Source organism: Cajanus cajan, chromosome 2 (genome assembly GCF_000230855.2).
Source record: "Cajanus cajan strain Asha chromosome 2, NIPB_CcT2T_4, whole genome shotgun sequence".
In the NCBI taxonomy this organism is placed as follows: Eukaryota; Viridiplantae; Streptophyta; class Magnoliopsida; order Fabales; family Fabaceae; genus Cajanus; species Cajanus cajan.
Genome location: NC_138518.1, coordinates 73589301 through 73611856, shown reverse-complemented (window position 1 = coordinate 73611856; position 22556 = coordinate 73589301). Strand labels below are relative to the sequence as shown.

The 22556-nt window shown below is 32.7% G+C and overlaps 2 protein-coding genes across 8 annotated transcripts; both read right to left on the bottom strand.

The window, feature by feature from the left end:
- Positions 1 to 496: 496 nt before the first annotated feature.
- On the bottom strand, positions 497 to 6558 carry LOC109804017 (CRM-domain containing factor CFM3, chloroplastic/mitochondrial). 4 transcript variants are annotated; one of them, XM_083069013.1, is made up of 10 exons: positions 5898 to 6558; positions 5092 to 5551; positions 4882 to 5012; positions 3873 to 4217; positions 2869 to 3025; positions 2501 to 2793; positions 2354 to 2413; positions 1495 to 1578; positions 994 to 1175; positions 497 to 898 (listed from the first exon to the last, which is right to left on the bottom strand). In XM_083069013.1, the coding sequence occupies exons 1-9, from the start codon at positions 6477 to 6479 to the stop codon at positions 1083 to 1085; spliced, it is 2205 nt and encodes a 734-aa protein (XP_082925139.1). In that variant the 5' UTR covers positions 6480 to 6558; the 3' UTR covers positions 497 to 898; positions 994 to 1082. The 4 variants fall into 4 exon arrangements, with proteins under 4 accessions (XP_082925139.1, XP_082925138.1, XP_082925137.1 ...); XM_083069012.1 differs by having other exon boundaries at positions 497 to 872; XM_083069011.1 differs by having other exon boundaries at positions 497 to 823.
- A 1688-nt stretch (positions 6559 to 8246) lies between these two features.
- On the bottom strand, positions 8247 to 15269 carry LOC109803570 (uncharacterized). Of its 4 annotated transcripts, none has more exons than XM_020365196.3 (15): positions 15081 to 15269; positions 14618 to 14892; positions 13908 to 13982; positions 13586 to 13693; positions 13207 to 13239; positions 13038 to 13127; positions 12293 to 12409; positions 12027 to 12164; positions 11236 to 11655; positions 10958 to 11092; positions 10482 to 10700; positions 10102 to 10383; positions 9839 to 9964; positions 9290 to 9595; positions 8247 to 8667 (listed from the first exon to the last, which is right to left on the bottom strand). In XM_020365196.3, exons 1-15 carry the CDS (start codon positions 15103 to 15105, stop codon positions 8443 to 8445), a joined length of 2574 nt encoding a protein of 857 aa, XP_020220785.1. In that variant the 5' UTR covers positions 15106 to 15269; the 3' UTR covers positions 8247 to 8442. The 4 variants fall into 4 exon arrangements, with proteins under 4 accessions (XP_020220785.1, XP_020220786.1, XP_020220788.1 ...); XM_020365197.3 differs by having other exon boundaries at positions 14618 to 14779; positions 15034 to 15268; XM_020365199.3 differs by having other exon boundaries at positions 15034 to 15257.
- Positions 15270 to 22556: the final 7287 nt, after the last annotated feature.

The window sequence follows — 22556 nt, the reverse complement described above, 5'->3', positions numbered from 1 at the left end:
ATGATATAATTTTATTGATGAGCTAGCTCTCTATATATAGAATAAAATTGTAATACAAAATTTAAATATAAAATATTCTAATCTTAAAATCAAACTGATAATATTATAAAATATAATGATAAGAATATTTTTATCTTTATCCAAACAATATCTTGAAAATTCAAAACATAAAAAATTTCCTAAAACCTGAATTATTAGACACATAAATTAAACATCATAATAATAATATCTTATATTAGTTCATGAAGGAAAATTATCATCAAGTTTCTAATATATATGTATTTTTTGTTTGTTATATTAATCCACGATGTCATTTAACGAAACTATTAATACCGAGTCTAATGCATGTTTCATATATTTCCACGGTAATTTTTATAAGCATTATTATATCTTTCGGATTTAACCATTTACACTGATCAGCAAATTAATATGTTCCTGAAGAAATGATAGCAAAATTAGGTCTACGTGTTGTAAGACAGCTATTAGCCTTTGGTGGTATATGTAATGTATGTTTGGATATACATTTTATATGTGTCGAGTTACAAATCACATGGAACTAAGAGAAAATACACAGATCGATATTACATTTAATAAGATGAACCTGAATAATTTACAAAAATATAATAAGCTCATTTGGACCCCTGGTTATATATTGGGGGAGGAAGAAAACTAACATCAGAAAGGTATTGTAGGCATATCTCAAATTCCAGAACTTTTAACAAATAAGACTCCTGAGTTTCAACTCCTATGCGCAAGCAGAAGATCCGTTCAAACTGCTATCAGTAAACTTGCCTCTTGATAACCCCAGATGTAGGGAAAATTACTGATAAATAGAACACACTCAAGGGTTCAACTTCTTATAATGCTGTTGGCTTTATAAAAGAAAAAAATACCTCATCTGATTAAGAAAATTTGAGAAGATAATTCTTTTAAAAAATTCAGTATATGAAAACAAGTTATGAACCTACAAGTGATCAATAATAAAGTTGATACCTAGCTGGCTGCAGGCAATGGTGGATGTCATCCAGGAACTTTATTGCAAAATGTCAACCTGTCTTTGTAGGAATCTCATTTTTAAAGTTTTAAAATTCACAATCCTCGTCATTAGAATCGCTGTATTCCTTGTCACTGAAATCACTATCATTGTCATCTCCATAAGAGTATTCAACTTCACTCTGCAAAACAACCGCCAGTAGATGATTAATTATCACTGTGATTAAAACCCATTTTTTTATTATTTTAGTTTGTTTTCGTCAATCCTTCTCATCCTTACCCTCTTTTTTGTATGATAATAAAAATTGACGTTATAAGAATCTCACACTAGGGATTTTGCATATAAGATCCCACAGTATCTAAATCTTTCATAAGAAACTTAATTACAATTACGAGGAAATATTATATGCAGGTGTTATTAATTTTCATATTAAAATGAAAATTACAAATTATTTGATAACTTTTCCATAATAGATCAAGGAGAGACAAGGGGTATCTTACGTGGGTGAATTCTGATATATGGTCTATTTCGTTATGGTCCTCTACATTCCCTCGATCTTCAGGCCCCAAATTTTGAGACAAACCCTATGGATAATTTAAATTAAGATGAATTGTTATACAGACCTTAAACCTGATGCTGATGGGTCACTATGTCAACGGTAAATATAATAATCACATATACATGAGCACACTGAAATTCTAGAAATATTTAAATGCTAACAATAGGAAAAAGGCAAGACAGAGCATATAATAAATAAAAATATTAACCATTCAAAAAAAATGGTGTTAGTTGATGATTTCAGCAAAGGTCAAATCCACATGTTGAATAACTACAAAAGAGGCAGTACTGCATCACATTTGAACTACTTAAAAAGCTTAAAATATGACACAGTTTGCGATGCATGAATGGACAACTTTGTAATTATGAATGTACACACAAACTAGAGAAAATTTTAACAAATAGAGACAGGGTTAGAAAGATGTGGATAATAATATACTGGATTCAATACTGCTTTTAATTTAAAAAAGAAAAAGAATCACAAAACTATTCCCATAAATGTAGGGTTAGAGCTTCGCTGACCGTAAAATAAGATGTCTGTAATTGAAAATTTACACAAGCTCAAGAAAATAACACTCGACAGTTGACATAATGTCAGTCAGTCGGTCTAAGCAAAGAAGGCTGAAAGGTTTAAATCAATATGATTGACCGAAGATTCTGTAATCCAGAACATAACATGCAAAATGAGACACGGAGGGGCCGAGTTGTCCTTGTCCCACTCTCTTCAATTTACTGGATATGCGACCAACTAACCATTTTAGGTAAATACAACTATAGAAATTATGATAAGTCAATACTTACAAGTTCTTTTTTCATTTCTTCTATTTTTTTCCCCAGTTCAGTTATATGCTGACTCAGAGCCTGCACGAGTCATACAATATCAAATGTGACACCACATATACACAAAAAGAAAAATAGATTTGTAGTTTTCATATAAAAAATTGGAACCTCATGCCGTTGCATGGCTATTGAACGCTGCAATGCCCTTGCCTTTGTTAGAAGGTTTCTAGGCCTCAGAGTCATAGGTCGCCTATAATTCTTTCCACGATAGTAAATAAGAGAAAATCCTTTAGGAACTTTATCTATTGCTACAAGTATTCCACCACTCTCGTATTCAAGTAGCCTAGCCGTGTCTTCAACAAAAGCAAGGGTCTTTTGTTTTGTTATTAATTTAACAAGTTCTCGATGTTTCCAATGCAAATGCATATTCTCAATGACACCATCAAAAACACCACGTATACCTGCAGATTATCATAAAAAGTTGTTAGAACTGCATCATTGCAATATACAAACTTATACAGCTGAACATCACCCACCAAGTGGCAAGTATGCCTTCATTCTTAAACCAACTGAATGGAACATAATGCGTTCTTCATCTGTGATTGTTTCCTTGTCATGATCAGGACCAGCTAGAACCAATGAGGCTTCTAGTTTAGCTAATAGCTGTTCTGCTCTAAGCCTTTTGGTCTGGGCCTGTTCATGCATTTAGAATTTTCTTTTAAATATAAATAAAGCAAATTAAAACTAAAAAATACAAGAGTTATAAATATCTTCTTTTATCCGGCTAATTTGCTGTATAAGCATGTAGAGTTGACATAAGACATAGTCAGCTGATTCAGGCTTTAAAATTCAGATAAGTTAAAAATCCAAATTTAACTTTATAAAACTGCAAGCAGACAAGCAGGTACCCCGGTACCAACTAAGGAAAATGATAAGTTAAATTCCAACCCGAGGCCTACCTCCTAAGTCCTATCAATGCTTATTTGGGCCCTTTTTATTGCCTCTGGTCTTGGCATAGCTCCATTAATATATCAGATGCTGAGTTTTACTAAGGATTAATATACACAATGAAGTTGCCATATTTCTAAGATTCAAAAGGCACTTGATGTCAAGCCAAACTTTACAGATCACAGGGTTGTTAAATGCTTTTTTCTGCTCAAGTTATTGAAAGTTCCTAGCAATATCAAAGCTTTCACCACTAAACAATAGCCCCTAAAAGACTAAAACATAACATCCTAATTGTTTGGAAACCTGAAAAAAGGTCACAGTATATAACTCTACCAAGTCAAGATCTTGCATTGAGATCAGAGCCCAAGAAGATAATGACCTCTCAATTCTCAACAGTTCCACTTATCACGACACAGCAACAATCTAACAGCAATTTGCAGACTAATTATGCACACATAACAAGCCTCTTCCCAGTGAAAGTATGAAGCAAGCTATTCCGGATTGATTCCAACAGGCAACAAGAAAGGTACTCTCAATACAACCCAATTACTTTCCCAAGCATATAACCTTCACAAAACAAGTAGATACTTACAACAGCTAGTTTGCGTTCAATTTTTTTGACAAGCTTAGCATTATTAGCTTTGGCAACCTCTTGCATCATCCTCTCCCGTTCTTCTGCAGATATATCCCTTCCCCAGCATGCCTGAGCCTCATAGAACTCAGCCAATGATCCTGCTTGTGCTGTCAATTCACCTTCCCCTAATGGAGCTACATCAAGAGCTTTGCACCGGGCTTTCTCCTCGACATCCTGCACCTGTTTTGTCAATTCCTGTCTTTCAGCAATAACTGCGGCCACACTGGTTGGAACAAAGTCCTTCCCGCGATATATTACAATGTAATACTTATTCCTTAGCAGTAAGGTACCTCCTGTTAATTTCTGCACCATGAAAGAAAAACAAACCAGTTTCCTGGTATTCAAATCAACACAACTACTGTTTTTCTCTCTTCTTGGAAATTAAAGAGTTGACAACAAAAGAATGCACTATTTGACTATGCAAATAAAACTTGGCATTTACAACACATAGATTCAATGCAAGAAATTGGATTGGTATCTTCAATATAATATTTCATTTGTACGATAACATAAAAATAGACCAACACTACCAAGTGAATGATGTTTTGAGCACAATTGGAGAAAACATATTGGTTCATGAAGTATATCAATTCTTTTCTATTACTCTTTATATTTTTATTTTCTAGCAGAAAAACTTGATGAAAGGAAAACTAACTACAATCATAAACAAATTATAAATTTACTTAAACTATAGCCAACAACTTCAAAGGGTACTTAAATTATAACAAAAACAAAATTTTCTGTGCACCGCAATTGTGTTGAAGACTTAAGGGGGCCTCTGATATGTTAAATGCACTATTAATTCTAATAATCCATTCAATCATTCACCCTTTTTGATTTTAACAGCTCTGCAGCCTATTATGAATTTTTAACTCAAAAGTCAGTACTTCGTCCATAAGCATTCAACCTTACACATGCTCGATTGCACAAACAACTAGAACCAAACAGGAAATTACAGGGCACAAACCTTCAGCTCCAGAGCCATTAGTTCATTGTTTGTATTCACAATGCCTCGCTTGACACCAATCTTCGCAACTAAACTTTTCTCCCAAAGTCTAAGAATAGCAGATGCCAGGCCTTGAAGATTTCGATTTCTCCCTTCATAAAGACAAGCACAAGGTTCAAATCAGTGAAAGGAAAACCAATTTGACAAAATAGAGCAGTAGATAAATATTACCCAAGGCAAAGTGACAAGGAAGAGATTTAGCAAGCTTCCGCATATTTGTCAGTTCATCATTGGTCAACCGTGGACGCATTCCAGCAGGAAGAAGCCTAAGAGGTGTCTTGTAACCAGGAACTGTTGGGGGAAACAAATCGGCATCAACAGGAAGTATTCCAGTACCCCACCATTCAACATAACGAGGACCAAAGTCATCAAGCATCCTGTTGAACTCCACTTCCTCTGGCGTCATGTTCTCCCCCTTCCACATAACTACCGCACTCTTTTCCAGCAATGATGATGTGGCATCACCATCTGCCGGCACAGAAATTTGATCACCACCTTCCTTTATACTCAGTTGCGCCAGCCCTTGGTAATTCCTCCCACGGTACACCCACATAACACTTCCCGACCTCCATATAACCAACCCTCCCGTTCTATGCTGCAGAATGCTACAACAACTCAGTCCAGACAACTTCTTCAACACTCAAGACAAAACACGATTATATCATTACCAACATCAACACTATGTGCGTGTTTAGATTTATATTAAAATATCAGTAAACATGATTATAGGTAAATGTTCACATTCGGTTCAATATTGGAGGATTGAATCTGCGTCTAAAATTGATCTTGTGTTAGACAAAATATTTTATGAGAAAAAAAGGTGTGCACAAATCACCATGTTTTTTATATGGAATATTTGAATTTTACTACTAACTTGTTTTTGGAATAAAAATAATAAAAAAAATACTTGGATATCAATTTTAATCAAAATAAAATTTGCAAATGTTAACTAAGCACACACTATACTGATAACGAACCTCGACAATTTGATGAGCCAGCTTCATGTTCTGAGCAAGAAGCTCGTGAAACTTGAGCCTCACCAACTCGCAGTTTCTCCAGCGATGGTGAATTTTGTGGAGCACGGACGGTGTGAGTCCAGCTTTGGGGACATTGACCTTCTCCTTAAGGCGCATTCCAAGCGTTCGCAACCGACGCAGGTCCTCCTCCTCCGCCACTGTGGCCGCATTAACCTTCTTCTTCTTCTTTGGCTGACGTTCCTCTTGCTCCTGTTGTTCCTTGTCCCAGGGCAAAAGCGCGTGGTCGGGGCGAAGCCATTCGCGGTTCAGGAAATCGTCGTTGGCATCAGAGTGATCGGCGGAGGCTAACCCTAAGTTGCGCAAGCGGAGGGCGATTTTCTCGATGGCGTTGGGGGCTCTGTCGACGTGGCGGGGAGTGGGAAGAGGGAGAGGGTGGAACAAGTCTTGGTGGTCGTGGGTGGTTGGGAGAGAAGAGGAGGTGAGAGCGCGAATGCGAATGCGAATGCGAATGCGGATTCTGAGAGAAGAGGGTGACGCGAGTGGGAGTGATGACTGTAAGGCACTTGTGATGCTCAATCGCATTTTCAGTTCACTGTTGCTTCCTCCCTTCTTTCATTTTCTCTTTTCCTTATGGATTCCAGGGAATCAAAATAGGGATTGGATTAGGTGCAGATACGTTTTAGTGCACTTGTGTACAGTTTAATAAATTTTTATTACATAATTTATTCAATTATTCACATTTTGTCACATTATTTTTTTTATATTAAAAATAAAATTTCACAAATCAAAGATAGACAAATTTTAGTACATTCTCTTCTATAAACTCATAAAAATTCTAAAAAAATTAATTTAATTATAAAATAAATAATTCAAATTATATTTATAAAATTAAAAGTAAGACAAAATTATAGAGATTAAAATTATAAGATTTTAATAATATTATAAAACATTAAAAAAGAAAAAAATTAATAAATAATAGAAATAAAAATTATTATAATATAGAAATTTAAAAATTTAAGGTAAAAAGACAAAAATATACTTAAAAAATAATTAAAATCAAACTATTTAAATATATAATAATATTATTACAAAGAAAATTAAAATATATAAAATAAAAATAAAATGACTAAATAATTTAAAAAATGAAAGAATAAAATATCATAAATATTATATAAATAAATCCTAAAGCCTAAATATTAAAAAATAAAATAATTAATAAATAATATAAAAAAAACTATTAAAACTACAATATAGAAATTCAACAATTTAAAGTGAAAAGACAAAAATATACTTAAAATATTATTAAAATTAAACTATTTAAATATATAGTAATGTTATTACAAATAAAATTAAAACATATAAATTAAAAATAAAATGATTAAATAATTTTAAAAATAAAAGAATAAAATATCATTAATATTATTTAAATAAATTATTAAAAATATAAAATATAAAATAAAATTATAATTACAACTGTATCGGTACTCTCTCAAATAATATGAGTACCATAGAATTTTTCATTTTACTTTTAATATAAAAGAAATGATGCGACTGAATGTGAAAGGTTGGATAAATTGTGTGATAGAAATTTTATTTTTATTTTATATGTTTTAATTTTCTTTGTAATAATGTTATTATATATTTAAATAGTTTGATTTTAATAATTTTTTAAGTATATTTTTGTCATTTATCTTAAATTTTTGAATTTTTATATTATAATAATTTTTTATTTCTATTATTTATTAATTCTTTTCTTTTTAATGTTTTATAGTATTATTAGAATCTTATAATTTTAATCTTTATAATTTTTTCTTATTTTTTATTTTATAAATATAATTTGAATTATTTATTTTATAATTAAATTAGTTTTTTTTATAGATTTTTTTGTGAGTTTACATAAGAGAATCTACCGAAACGTTTCCATCTTTGATTGAATACAAAATGTGAAATTTTACTTTTAATATAAAAGAAATGATGTGACAGAATGTAAATCGTTAGATAAATTGTGTAATAGAAATTTATTAAACTGCACGTAATTGCACCTAATCCGAATCCTCAAAATAGAGATAGATAGATACATGAACACCATTCGCACACTCAGTGGAACTATACCAAGATATTTTAATAAAACAATTTATAATTGGATAACTTTTCATCCCCTTCCTTTTAATTTTTTTTAATTAAATAAACAAAAATATAAAAATCCCTTTACTTTCCTCTATTTTTTTCCCCACCAAAAGGGAGATGATATAAGAGAATAAGAAGGGGTGAACTGAAATGTATTACAAGAAATGGAACTCATGAATTCACAATTTATGTTTTCTAATTTAAGCAACCTAAAGAGACATATAAAAAAAACTATTGCAATTTATTGATCAATTAAACATGTACCGTTGCGCTGTTCGGGGCAACTACACAATAATAATTGGATAAGCATGTACAAATTCTGTTCCTGGTGATTCCCATAAGCAATATTTTTGCATGGGAAAATCAAAGTATCAAATACTAATAACGTTAGGTAGATGATGCTGACAAGGGTCAATACTCAATTTCCACTTTGATAAGGACTACTACTGACGGAAGAAGAATTGATGATCTCCTGACCCAGTTCATTTATTTTGCTCAGAAGCAGCATTTGCTCGGTCTCCAACTGTTGTATATACCCTTCCTGTGTATCCTCTAGACTTTCTAACTCACTCAAAGTTGTAGACAGTCCTTCAAGATTTCCATCCTCTATTAATGATCTAAACTTCTTCACCATCTCTCTCATCTGATAAAGTGTTCAATTTTAACAGTTTGTTAGCATAACTGTAAAATGAAAATGAGAATAACCACAATCCACACAACAATTGAATGAATAGATTTTTTCAATTCAAATGAACATAAATTCATTCCCCTAAGCAATATCATATAGAACAACCAACAAAAATTCTTAATCCAGCTCAAAGTCCTTCAATAAAGCAAATATGTAGGATATCATAGATGGAAAAGATTGAAAGAAATGAAAATCAAACACACATTTATGTTAGATTCTATCTTAAAACCAATTGACATTAAATAAAGTTGTCTAATTAATATATATATATATATATATATATAATGTTTGCCAAACAAACGGGCCTACCAAAAAAGTCGATTTACCAAGATGGACTAAAAGGCTTTGATATTATGTTAAATTTCATTTTAAAACTAATTGTCATTTAAGTGAAGTTGTCAAATAGATATATAATCTGCACTCTAAAAATTGGGACAGATAATGTGGACCTTCCAACAATTTCTACTAATTGAATATGGATAAAGAATTGTGAAAATGATATCAATATTCAATATGCATTGCCTTTCACATGTTGAATACAAAATAAGCATTTTTTTGACATGCAGGATTCTCTCACCTGGGTAGGAATTTGGTGTGATTTACTTAACGAAGAAGATTCAGAATCTAGAATACGTCTTGTTTGCACCTCTGGAACTTTTCTTGTAATTTGGATGTGGATCTCACCACTTTTCACTCCTTGGAGAGGTATCCACTTGTCAGACATCTGGTTTGGAGGCAACCTTTGATATTCCACGACACATTCACCTATACTTGATGTGGGTAGTAAAGCATTGTGGTCCTTAACATGTAGTATCAAGGGGTTTCCATTGTCAAGGAACTCTAAGGTCTGGTTCCAACGAGGGTTGAGAGTTTTGTGTATAACCTACCAGAATGCCCATACACACCTAGTGAGTAATCAAGTTTTCCTAGAGTGAAATATTAACAACGTGCAAATGCCGAGGAAAACATGAAACCTAGTGAGCAATCAAGTTTTCCTAGAGTGAAATATTAACAACGTGCAAATGCCGAGGAAAACATGAAAGACACAAGAAATCATGACAATTTAAAACCATTACTGTGCCAGAATTAATGCAAAAGAAACGATGCGGAGTACTCTAATTCTAACCTTTGTCCTTTTCTTCTGGTTTCCATAGTTTACCCTCACGTAAGGATCACTTGTCCCTCGAAGATCAGCAGCAATAAGATCCCTTGCTTCAATCACAACAAGTTCTATCCAACCACTGACTGAACCCTGTGTATATCAAAGGATTAGTGCATGTGATCACATAATTTTGTGTACATTTTTTCTAGACCAGGTATTAGCTTAGTAAATCTTTTTATTTTTAATATGTTTAAAAGAATCACTAATTTCCAGTTGACGAAGCATACCCTTGATCCTTCTTGGTCGTCCCCTCTAACTACTTCAATTTTAAGTCTTAATTCACCAGAACTCACTCCTTCAAGAGGGATCCATACATCCTTGATTGACCCATCCTCAAGTCCTTCCAAATTTACATTTGCACTACCAATATTTTCATCACCAAAAATTTCTTCACTGAAGCATTTTACATTTAGGTATTCATCACCACCACTCTCATCAAATTCAAATGATTGATTCCAGACAGGATTTGGAGGAGAAGGAGGAGGAGCAACCTGTGTTCTCTTGATAACCTGAAAAGATTATCAACAACAGAATTAGATATATGAACTTACATTGACCACGGTTTATATAATGACGAAGTATTCAATAGAAAACCAGTGTCACTAACCTTTCCGTATTGCAATTTAACGTATGGATCAATTTTTCCAGCTTTGTCTTTTGCAACGAGATCCTTTGCTTCTACAACAGTTATCTTAAGTTTCCTTCCAGTTTTTGACAGAAGACTTGATGATCCAATAAGTGATTGCTGAGAATTAGCACGGAGGTTGTTCAAGCTATGCGAACCATCAGAAAACTGCCACTCTTTTACTACAATCTTCACCTTTAACTAAAAAATCGATTTTAAGAGTTAAGATAACTATTCAAATAGTTTTATTGTCATTCAGAAAAGATAAAACAATTTTGTTTCTTAGTACTTATACAGCACTTATACTTTTATTAGGAAAGAAGAATGGCATTGTAAGCTCTGATTAGATGAAAACCAAACGCTAATAGTGTAAGAAAAACAAATTGCTCTGTCATAAAGCAAAGAGAGTATGACAGAAGAAAAGGAACTAATTATTTCATGGGTCATAAGTATTGTACCTCTGCTGTGTTGGTCCCCTCAAACGGAACAACAATTTCAACTTCATCTCCACAAAACTTTGCATGCTTTGCTATTATACTAGAATCAGGTCCTATTGCCCACATTATTGTAGAATCATCTTCAACATGCCTCATCTTAAAGCCAAAACAAAGTTAGCATAGAATAGTAGAAGATAAGCAGTTACCACAAAGAGATTAAAATAAAGGGCTAGTTAAAAAATATATATATTTATTGACAGTCAGTGTGATGTCAAAAAGGAGAACATATATGACAGTACCTTGATTTCACAACTTGCTAGATGGTCACACTTGACACCACTAGAGGGACACTCATAAAGATTGAAGCGAACAATTCCTGTATTATCATGTAAAACCATATTAAATGTTGTATCCCACATTGGAGTTGAACCATGGCTCAGACCCGTCCTCCTTGTCAATTCCTCCACTTCTACCTCTACAAACGTCTGCAGGTCCTTGTCATCCAGGTTATTTTCTGAACATCCATTGATTGTGCTATTTTGTTGCCTCAAAGATGGGCTACTCTTGAAGTAACTCCTAGAAAGTTTGTTTGCTGAAATCACTGACACATATATAATGCCTCCAACAGCAGTTTTCCTCAAATTAACCACAGGCAAACTGAAACAACGACGCCTAGGTTCCACCATGGTTTTAACTAAGGTATCAGTAAAAAGTTTAACCTGCATAAAAGGTAAAGGTATTACAAATTCAATCATCATGAAACATCAGGCAACACTGGTGAAAATTTAGAGATAAAATTATAAAAGTGGTCTGTTTGGATATAAGTTTAAGAGCTTCTGAAAGCTTCTCTGTTGAAAATAAAGGAACTTTTCTAATGAAGAAGTTGTTATTTGTTAAAAGTTATTTTGTATCCAAACAAACTCAAAAAGACTTATATTCTCACAGAATTTTCAAAAGACAATTAGCATGAGGCAAACCATGAGATTTTCATAGACTACAGTTCCTAATTCACTTGTTTCAAATTGCTCTAGAAATGACGAACATAAGCTTTTCCTAAAACTTTTGACAAATTAGAATCTATGAAACACACCAGCCATGGAGAAACGCCAGGCAACTCAGTGGCTGATTGGCTTGCTCCGCTTCCAAATGCAATTCCTATTCTCACCTCAGGTGTCGATAAAAATGAATACAGAAGTGCTTTTCCATCTAGAATTGGTGTCACCATAAGCTGCCAAAAAATGTAAAAAAAAATTAGATTATGGAAAGAAAAATGACCAATTCTAGCCACTTAATTTATTTTCATATCTGCTACTTCATTTTATATAGCATAAATACAAAGGACGTTATTTTACATACATCACCCTTGATATGAAGACTGTTAATCACAATTCTGGCAGTTCCAACGGAAAGCTTAGCAAGCATCAAAATGCTCATTTCACTCGTGTCCCAATCAAAACCCATTTTCAGGACTCGCTGTCAAAATCAAATACCAACAGAATGCTGCGTTAAAATCTAAGATAAGTGAAAATACATCAATATTTCATAGTCATAGAACAGCATGAATCACATAAACTATACCTTAAATTAACAAAGAAAGAGGACAAGGAGGAGGAGAACAAATACAACTTCGCAAAGCAAGTGTAATAAAAATAGGAATTCAACATATGGTATAGTGACTTATGTGGCATTTTGCTCTGTTGCATTTTTCAAAGAATTATAGTATCAACTTCTCAGACAATCTGACGTGTTATAAGGGAGGTTCGAAGTTAAACATGAAATCTAGGCTCGGAATCCCAGAACTATGATGACTTAATCTTTTACTTGTACATATTGTTCAGCATCGTTTTCCAAATGATAGATATGAGAAAATGCCATTGGCCCCTACTGTTGTTGGTAAAGTAGATATCACACAACAGAAGCGGTGCAACGAGAAGACAGCAAAAATACCATGAGTAACAAAGATCGTAGTGAAAGTAGTGGTGGTGATGCAAGGAGTAAACTCGCGTGAACGAGAAAAAGATTTTGAGAAGAATCTATTTAATTTTTTTATATACAAAAAGCTGTATAGAAGTGATATCTGAAATATGATGCAAACTAAAACCTGACCACCAGAGGTTGACCATCGCATCCCTTGAAGACCCAAACTTGGAGGGCATGATCCAAGTGAAAACTCTTGCACCTCAACTTTTTCCTGCAGAAAGGATTATTTTAGTTCAGTACACATCTTCCAAGTTGAAACTTTTCCATAGATGAAAATGATTGTTACTTACTATAAATCTTGGTTTCCGGAGCTTTAATCGTTTCTGAGACACAAAAGTTAATAAATTAATTCCAATACAATAGTAGCATTGTAGATCTCCAATACAATATTCCCTATGCAGAATTACAGGTGCAAACTCCAATAAAATAGAATTATATATGCAGAATTGTGGATCTTAAGAATATTAAAAAGCAATTTACTCATATGCCACAAAATCTAAACGAAGCATATAATTATCTAAATGATCAAATCAAGAAATGGTTGGAAGAAAATATATGCAGTCCAACAAACCCACCTAAACATGGGAATGCTAATTGCAAAATTTGAATGTTGAATAAAAAGTGTAAAATGACATCAATGTAGTAATTGAGAAGAGAGGGAAACTTCACCTCTACTATGGCTGATAACCTTCGTGAGAGCTTTGGGTTAAAGTAGTTGGACCAAATTTGTGTCAACAGAAGATTAAACCACTCACAGTGTTCCAATGGTGTCACGGGCTACAAGTACACAACGTTGAAGTAAGCTTCTTAAAGCTCTTAGAGCATGTTTGGGTATAAGCTTACAAGGATTTTTAAGAATTTCTTTACTGAAAAATACTTTTTATTTTTGATAGAAAAAGCACTTAAGACCCATTCTAAACTCTGTCGAAACAGGCTCTTAGTCATTGAGAATGTAAAAGGGAGAATTGAAAATTTGGAATGAATAAGGTACCGAGGTGTTGAGTAGGATCCGGTTCCATTTCTTATTCAAGTCCTCCTCAAGCAGTTTGCGCTGGTAATTCCCATACTGCAAATTAAAAAGGAGTCGTGTGATTACTAGCAAGTACCAACACAGCAAAGATCAACATGGTTACATGGGGTTGTTGTGTGCAAGGAATATTCTTTCTCAAGAAACCCACGGAATTAGACTAATTGCTTCAATGACTCTTCAAAATTCAAATTCAACAAAGCCCCAAGCAATGCACGGTACATGGTTATGCTTACACAGTAATGTAATGTTAACTGCTGCTATATACTGGCTTTCTTAGTTCTTACTAACTTATTGACTTGATATAATTTTAAATTAAATTTAAAAGGCTTGGTTTAGCAACTTGAAGGGGATAGTTTATGTGACACAGTGCTGCAAGGGAGAAATAGAACTAGTTTGAACAGAAGGAGAAAAGCAAAAGTCCATCCAATTTCCTTACATTGAGAAAAATACACAAAGTTTAAAAGAATATTATAGTTTGTAGGATCCAAAGTTTCAAATTTGTTATGTTGCAAGCCGTAATTTTGCGGGAAGGCAAACAAATGCAGCTGCAATTGCAGTCATGATCACTCCAAAAACACGGTCTTCTAAAACCTTGGTAGGATCAGCAATCAAGCAAGAGATGCAAAACAATAATTGAAAAGGAGGAAGGGAGAGAGAGAAGGATTGGTTACTTGTAGAGATGCCCATAGAGCAAGTGCAAGGAGAAGCCAATTGGAGAAAGAGACGAGGCATGTGTGAATAGCCCAAGCAATCAAAATGAGTGGAATGAAGAGTGAAACCCACCCCTTCTTCTCCTTCACCTTCACAAGATGGTTTAACAACTCCACTGCAGCCTGTTCCAGATTACTAGGAATGAACCTTTTCTTACCACTGCTACTACTCATTTCAGTGATGGAAATAAAACCCAAGTTTGTGTTTTCCTGATCTAGTAAGCTGATTTTACTACCTAAGCATGGAAGTCATAAGAAAACCCTGTGTTTGGCATGAGGATACAGGAAAATGGAATAAAAAAAAGTAAAGACAAGAGAGCAAGAAATGCATATTCCTGGAAAATGGAGAGTGGAATAATTTGAGTGAGGAAGCTTACAAGTATGTAGAAGAGGGAAGTGGAAATGAAAGCAAAAATATCTTCACCTCTTGCAAGGTTGGTCGCTATCATAATTGCAAATGGTATCTCATCAAAACGACCCAATTTCTGTGGTTAAAAATTAAAACAACACGTCCAAGGTCCAACCAACTTTTGTGCTTCATCATTCTATTCGGCTCCAATCTTTTCTCATAACAAAATTTCATCTACCTCAGTATCAATAAATTATAATTAAAAGCTCTTTAAATTTTAAAATTGAGATTCATCCTTTTTTCAGATAAGAGACTGCCAGTCCACGCAGAAACTATTTTTTAATTAATTAAAGTGACACAAACGCACTTATATAGTAATGGATTTTATTTTATTTTTAGGTCTAAACATGCGAATCATCTTGATCACCTGGCGATATCTGCAAAGTGCCGTGTTTTGTTTAATAATGTATAAAAAGTAATGTAGGGTCACATCACACATGAAAATAACACTTGCCAGTGTTTGGTTTACGCATTTAATTGTTTTTAAAATACTTCAAAAATGTTACAGCTCTAATTTGGGAATGTTTCTTTAATTTATCTATTTTTAAAATAAAATAAGTATTTTTTTTTTACTTTTTTTTATTTGTTTGAACTTTATACTTTTTAAGAAGTAATTTTTATCAACATTTTAAAGATCACCTTGCATGGAATGAAAGAAAATATAAATGGTTTATCAAAAAAGTTTTTCTTCCTTCATATAGAAACAAACAACGAAGAAAAGAAAGATAAAAAAGATTAGCAAGACTCGCTATTTTCCTTTTAGAAAAGTTGAAATTTGGAAAGAAAGATAACAAGATGTACATCTTTTTTATTTGGGATATTTGTATTGGTTTACATATTCATATTTATTTTCTTTCTTTTCACTTTTATGCAACAAAACAACTTAAAAACTAACTCATTTTTTTAATTAACAATTTAATTTAATTTAAAAAATTATATAATAATTAATAGTCATGTGTAAAAATTAAATGATCATTTAATTATAAACTGTTTTAATCACAAATAGTTATGATGGATAAATTTATCAACTTTACAATGATTAAATTAAAACTGACAGCTAATAAGGGTGTAAAAAAAAAAGTTAAATCCAGTGTAATGTATTGGTAGAAAAATATATCTGAAATAATGGAAGTTGGAATGTGAAATGAAAGGAGAAAATCCGTACAGTAGAATGAAGCTTCGAAAGATGTGTGGGTTGCATAATTTGACAACAACCTCGGTTGATGGCGTTTAGTCATTAGTGGTCTCAGAAAGGACCTGAAAATCGGAAGAGTGTGATTTTTTGTGCAACCGTTTGGAAGTACAATAATGTACCTTCTCCAATCTTCTTAATCATGGTAACCACTGACTACTACGTTTCCTAAGTTACTTTTTGTCTTCTGTTACCACTTCTCAGTATCAGAAAAAGGAAGAGGAGTGATTTACTACATGGTTGAATAACCTTCTTTAACAAAAACACTTAAGAAAAAAAATAGTTATTTTCACTTGAGGGTGTTTCAAATATATATATTTGATATTCTTTGGATAATAAAATAGTTCATTGATAGAGATGATCATGGTGTGACGTGTCAACATATATTTCTTTTTGAAGCTTGTTCACATTTTGATTAAGTGTGTGATAGAACTTTGCTAAAAGGTGTTCACGTATTTGAGATAATCAACAATTTTGATAAAAATTAATAACAGATTTATCGTTTGTTGTTTGTTAACGTGTTAATGTATTTTTGTTTAAGATGATTTTGTAAAGTGAAAATTAAATGTAAATTAATAAAGAAGAGTGAGAGAAAATTAAGTTATTTAATTGTTTGGGAAGAGTGAGAAGAATAAATATTTTGTAGAATCCGCAACAAATAAACAAATAAAATCTCTCCTAAACTAAAGAAATCAGGTGAAAGAAGTGGGAAAAAAAAATAATGAAACCGTAAAAATTAAAATGATATATTTACATTTTTTATTTAGACTGTATAAAATCAGGAGTCGTTTGCTGAGACTGCGGGAGTACAGTTTTTGATATCATAGTTAATTTTGTTGTTTTTCTGTTTCTTTTTTCTCTCTATATTATTTTAAAAAAAATACTCAACATTTAAATTCGGGACTATTATTTAAATCGAAACAGATTTATTCGTGAGCTTTTTAGTTAATCATTTTTATTTTTTTAAAATTAAATTTAATATAAAATATTTTATAAATGATTAAAAATACTTGAGATAAATGAGCTGTAGCAGTGAATGCAAGCCCATCTCCACTCACGAAACCCACTATTTGCAAGGAGCTAGCGCGTGGGCCTTTTACAAGTATGACTTTCTTTTCCAATCCTCATTGAAGCTTTTAAAAGAATTATTGTTGGCATTATACCTCAAAATTCCTATGGATTTCGGGCCCAAAGAAAATGAATGAATGGGTTGGTGAAAGGAGTGAGACTGTGAGACATATATGTTTTTAGTCTCAATAGTTTTCAGTAAATAGTAAAAAAATGTTATAAAGAATACCATATTAATATCTCGTGAAATATTATAATCTTTATATCTAATTAATACATTATAGTCACATTCAATATTTTTCTTATTTTTCAACAAAATCAGATTAGTTTAAAGTGAAGTCTAAGACATTGATATAAAATAAAATTAAAATCACATTCAAGACTTCATTAGTTCATTAATCATCTAAGAGATTGCAATTTTGTTATTTTATATTGTAAAATCAATGACAAAAGCTTGACTTTCTTTTTTCTTTTTTCCCACCTTTTATTTTCCTATAATTTTGTGTGGGATTGTAATATTTTTTTACGTTTGCGTAAATATATTAGTTTTATCTCATCACTTTTATGAGATAAAATTATAAATTAAAAAAAAGTCTAAATATTATTAAATATTTATTGTTGTGTTATTTAATTACTAATATTATAACAATAAAAAAAATTAAATTATGAATTTTATAAAATTAAAGATTAAAATTATAAAAATAAAAATTGAGAGGCCAGATTTATAAATTTAATATTATAAAAAAATCAAAAAATGCAATTTAATAACCTTATTATTTTCATGATTATTAGTTAGCAAAGACTTTAATCCGATTTTCGCCATCATTTAATTCTTATTCTTACTCCAATTCATGTCTTTATCACTCATTCACTTTTATTTATTTTTTATTTATTCTTTGATTTAGTATTTTATTTTATTTTTATTCTTTAGATTTGTATAAATTGGCCTTTTAATTTTTTTTTCCTTCTAGGATTTTCCTATTTTGACGGAGCGAGATCAACCTATTTTGCTAACACCTGGATTTGAACTTTTTTTTTTAGTAAAAATAGGAAAAATTACAAAAATGATCACAGTGAGGATTAAACCTAGGTTTTTATGCTTCTAAGTACCCTAACCTCTCTCCACCCAATCACTAGTAGGAAAGTGTTGAAATACTCCTAACCTAAATTTGAACTTGGTGACAGCATCAAATGCTTGAATTACAAATTATCAATAAAATGACATGGAGGAAAAATAACAAATCTGGAAAGGGATTCACAATATATTGTTTAGTTTGATGGGGGGTAAAAGTAAAGTAAAAGCAATAAGTGTCAGCAGATGTTTTTCAAAGGAAAAGAAAAAGTAGCCAAAGCAAATAGTAAAAGTTCATACAAATAATAGAAGTTTTATCTATGAATTTAATAATTATGCACTTTTATCTTAAAAAAATTTACACGCTCAATTACTCAAAAATTGTTTTTCTCATAATCTTTAAAATTATTATTATAAAAGTTAACAAATTTATAATAAATAATAATTTATGATTAAATATTATATAATTATTTTTGTGAGTAAAAATTAGAGGTGTGTAAAGTGGGGGTTGATGTGAGCAAGGTTGAGAAAGAAATTATGAACATGAACTGAATATGGGTGATTATAAAATTCAGATAATGAAGCTGAAGGGAGTGCCGTCTTAACATTGCTTCAAAATAAATGCAATAGTGGGAGGTTAACATGTAGCTTTGAAGAAGATATTGACAAAATGGGGTGAGTGTCTCAATTCTTGAGTCACCACCTTTCTTTTGATTTTTGAATCTTCCATATTCCAATACCATACATGCACGTATAACCCTGCTTTCATTTTGCCTAATTTGGTCGCTTTATATCTATAATACTCATACCCTTCAAGTTCCACTTACATTCCAAAAGCTTGATAGTGATCACTAAGTGCTTGAGTCCATGAACTTGCCCTAGTTAATTATTAGTCCTCCTCAACTACTTCCTCCTAAATAATGTCTCCAAATTTAAAATTAATATTAAAATTAATTTATTCAATATATATCTATAACATTTATAATATTCATATCTATCAACAAGTTTCAATTATATTTATTAAAGAATACGTGAATCAACTGATACAAATTTATTTGTTTCAATACAACTCAAATTGAATTGTCCCTAACAATAGATAAATGTGGTCTATAAAATTGAAATTCCACTTACATTTTCAAAAGCTTGATAGTGATCCTATAGTGGTTGAGTCCTTGAACTTGCCCTGGTTAACTACTAGCCCTCCCTTCAAGTACTTCCTCTTAAAATAATGTCCCCAAATCTAAAATCAATATTGGGAAGGTATGATATAGCCATCTATCATGGGACCATTAAAGTCTTTATTCCTCCTTATTCATGCATGCTAGTTGACAAAGGAAGACCTGGGTCAAAAGTGGTCATACAAGAAAAATTGGGTTGTTGTGGAGAAGCAAAAGTGGCTTTAAAAGGTTCAAGTCTTATCATTTTCCAGAAGTTACAAGCCCACGTTCCCCATCCTCTTTTCATCTTGCTGTGGCCCATTCAAACTGTCTTCTTCTCCTAATTACATGGATGCATTGCATCCAACCCCTTCCACTTTTCATTAAACAACGACAACAATCTTATGAATATTTCCCCCTCTCAATCATTAACTCAGTGAATTTGGCAACATGCACAAGATTTTGCCAATTTATTAGTTTAAGTGGATTCCGTGAGTCCTTTCTACACTTGGATTTGGCTTGTGGTTGTCGTATATATTTAAAAGGTTTTAATTTTTTAAATTTAAAATTAATATTTTTAATCCCTCTAATTTTAAAAAAATATTTGTTCAGCTCTTATAGTCAAATTTTATTTAGGAATTTGTCAAATATTATCGAATAAAATTTACCTATCGGTGTCTTAGTGAAGACATTACATTAAATCTAATTAATAGTGCATAACTGTCTTAATTTATCACTTTCATGCATATTATTAATGACTTGATGGATTAAAACAAGATTTTTAAAAATTATAGAGACTAAAAACAATAATTTTATAATTAAGAAACTAAAAAAAATTACTCTAAATTTAAGAGATTAAAAACATATTTAAGTCTAATTAAAATTAGCTAAAGTGACACCCTCATCAATACTGTGAGAACGAATCAAATATTAATTACTCAATGAATACTAACAACACTCTTTTTAATATTCTATCTATATTATATACTAACTAAAATTTATTTTAAAAAAATACAAAATATTTAACTTCTAATAAGTTTCGGCTTGTAGTAGCATTAAAAACCGGGTGTTGGGCAAAATTTTACTAGCATTTCTCCACTTAAAGAATGATATTCATACACCTCAAAATCGGGATGTTGGGGAGTCTTTTAACATCGGGGGAACATTTCACACAATGGGTAGTGAGTAAGTCATACAAGTGAGCTTGACACCACAACATATCCTAAAACCTTAAGGCATTAGGTAGGTGGGTCTTTCTCACTTATATATTACTCAACATGTCCTACTCTAACCAATGTGAGACTTCGCTTCACACTTGAATTCCAACACTCCCCCTCAAGTGTGAATCCCTTCCACATGGTCACGCTCCTCCTCAAGCGAAAGCTTTTTTCTTTCGTCCACGAGTATTCAATGGTGGCCTTACTTGCACTATCGTTGCACTTCAACGACACACGTCCTCCACATCTCTAGGGAGACTTTCAATACAAGAGATGATCCTACTCTTGGATCTCCTGCCAATTCCATTTAGGATCCCACTCTTGGATCTAGCCAATACTCGTTTGAGCCGATCACCAGTCACTTGGTCGAACCATCGGCTCTGATACCAAATGTTGGAACGTACAAACAAGAAAGAGAGAGAATACGTAATTACGTGAATGTGCAGAGAGAGGAAAAATTACGTTTGCATGTATATATGACTTTATTACGTCTTGGGTCTATTTATATGGTTCTGAATTACATTTCAACACTCCCTCTTAATTCAGATTTTCTCAACATCACGAACTTTCAACTTATCTCTTAAAACTCGAAACCTTTCTCCCTTCGTAGCTTTGGTGAATACGTCTGCCACTTGATCCTGAGTGTTGCAGTACACAAGCTCCAACTTCCCTTCATTCACTTTGTCTCTCAAGTAATGGAACTTGGTTTCAATATGCTTACTTCTTCCGTGAGTTACCGAGTTCTTTGACAGGCTTATCGCTGACTTGTTGTCGATGAACAACTTCACTCCTTCATCACGCTTCTGCTTCAACTCAATTAGCAGTTTGTCTAACCATGCAGCCTGACATGCACACATGGCAGCAACTATATACTCCGCTTCGCAAGTGGACAAAGCCACCACAGATTCCTTCTTCGAGCTCCACGAGATAGGCCCTCCTTCAACAAAGAATACAAAACCAGTTGTACTCCTACGATCATCCTTGTCTGCCCCCCAGTCTGCATCCGTGAACCCAGCAACCTCAATTTCGTCAGTCGTGGTGTTGTTCTGTGGGAACAAGATACCACTTGACATGGTTCCTTTGACGTACCTGAGGATCCGTTTAGCAGCAAGAAGATGAGGTGCCCTGGGATTCTGCATAAATCGTGACACAACTCCGACAGAAAATTCTATGTCTGGACGTGTGTGACAAAGGTACCGTAAAGATCCCACAATTTTCTTATACACAGTTTCATCAACAGGTTCTTCGGTCCCTTCCTTCTCCAAAATCAAACCGGTCTCAGATGGAGTAGACGCTGGATTGCAGTTCAGCATATTGAATCTTTTCAACACTTCCATTGCATACCGCCTCTGATGCATCACCAATCCTTCTTTTACCTTTACGAATTCAAATCCTAAGAAGTACGACAACTTTCATAGGTCTGTCGTTTCAAACTCATGCATCAATTCTCTCTTAATGACCTCAACATCTCCAATATGATTTCCTGTAATTAGAAGATCATCCACGTACAAACACACTATGACCAAGTGTTGTTTTTGGCGAACATATACTCCAAATTCACAGGTGCATTTGATGAATCCAAGCTGCAACATGTATGCGTCAATCCTTCGATTCCATGCTCTCGGTGCTTGCTTGAGTCCATAGAGAGCTCTCTTCAGTTTGTATACCTTAGCTTCTTGTTCTCTAATTTCGAACCCAGGAGGCTGTGACACATAAACTTCTTCGTTTAGAGGTTCATTCAAAAAGGCGGATTTTACGTCCAACTGATACATGACCCATCCTTTT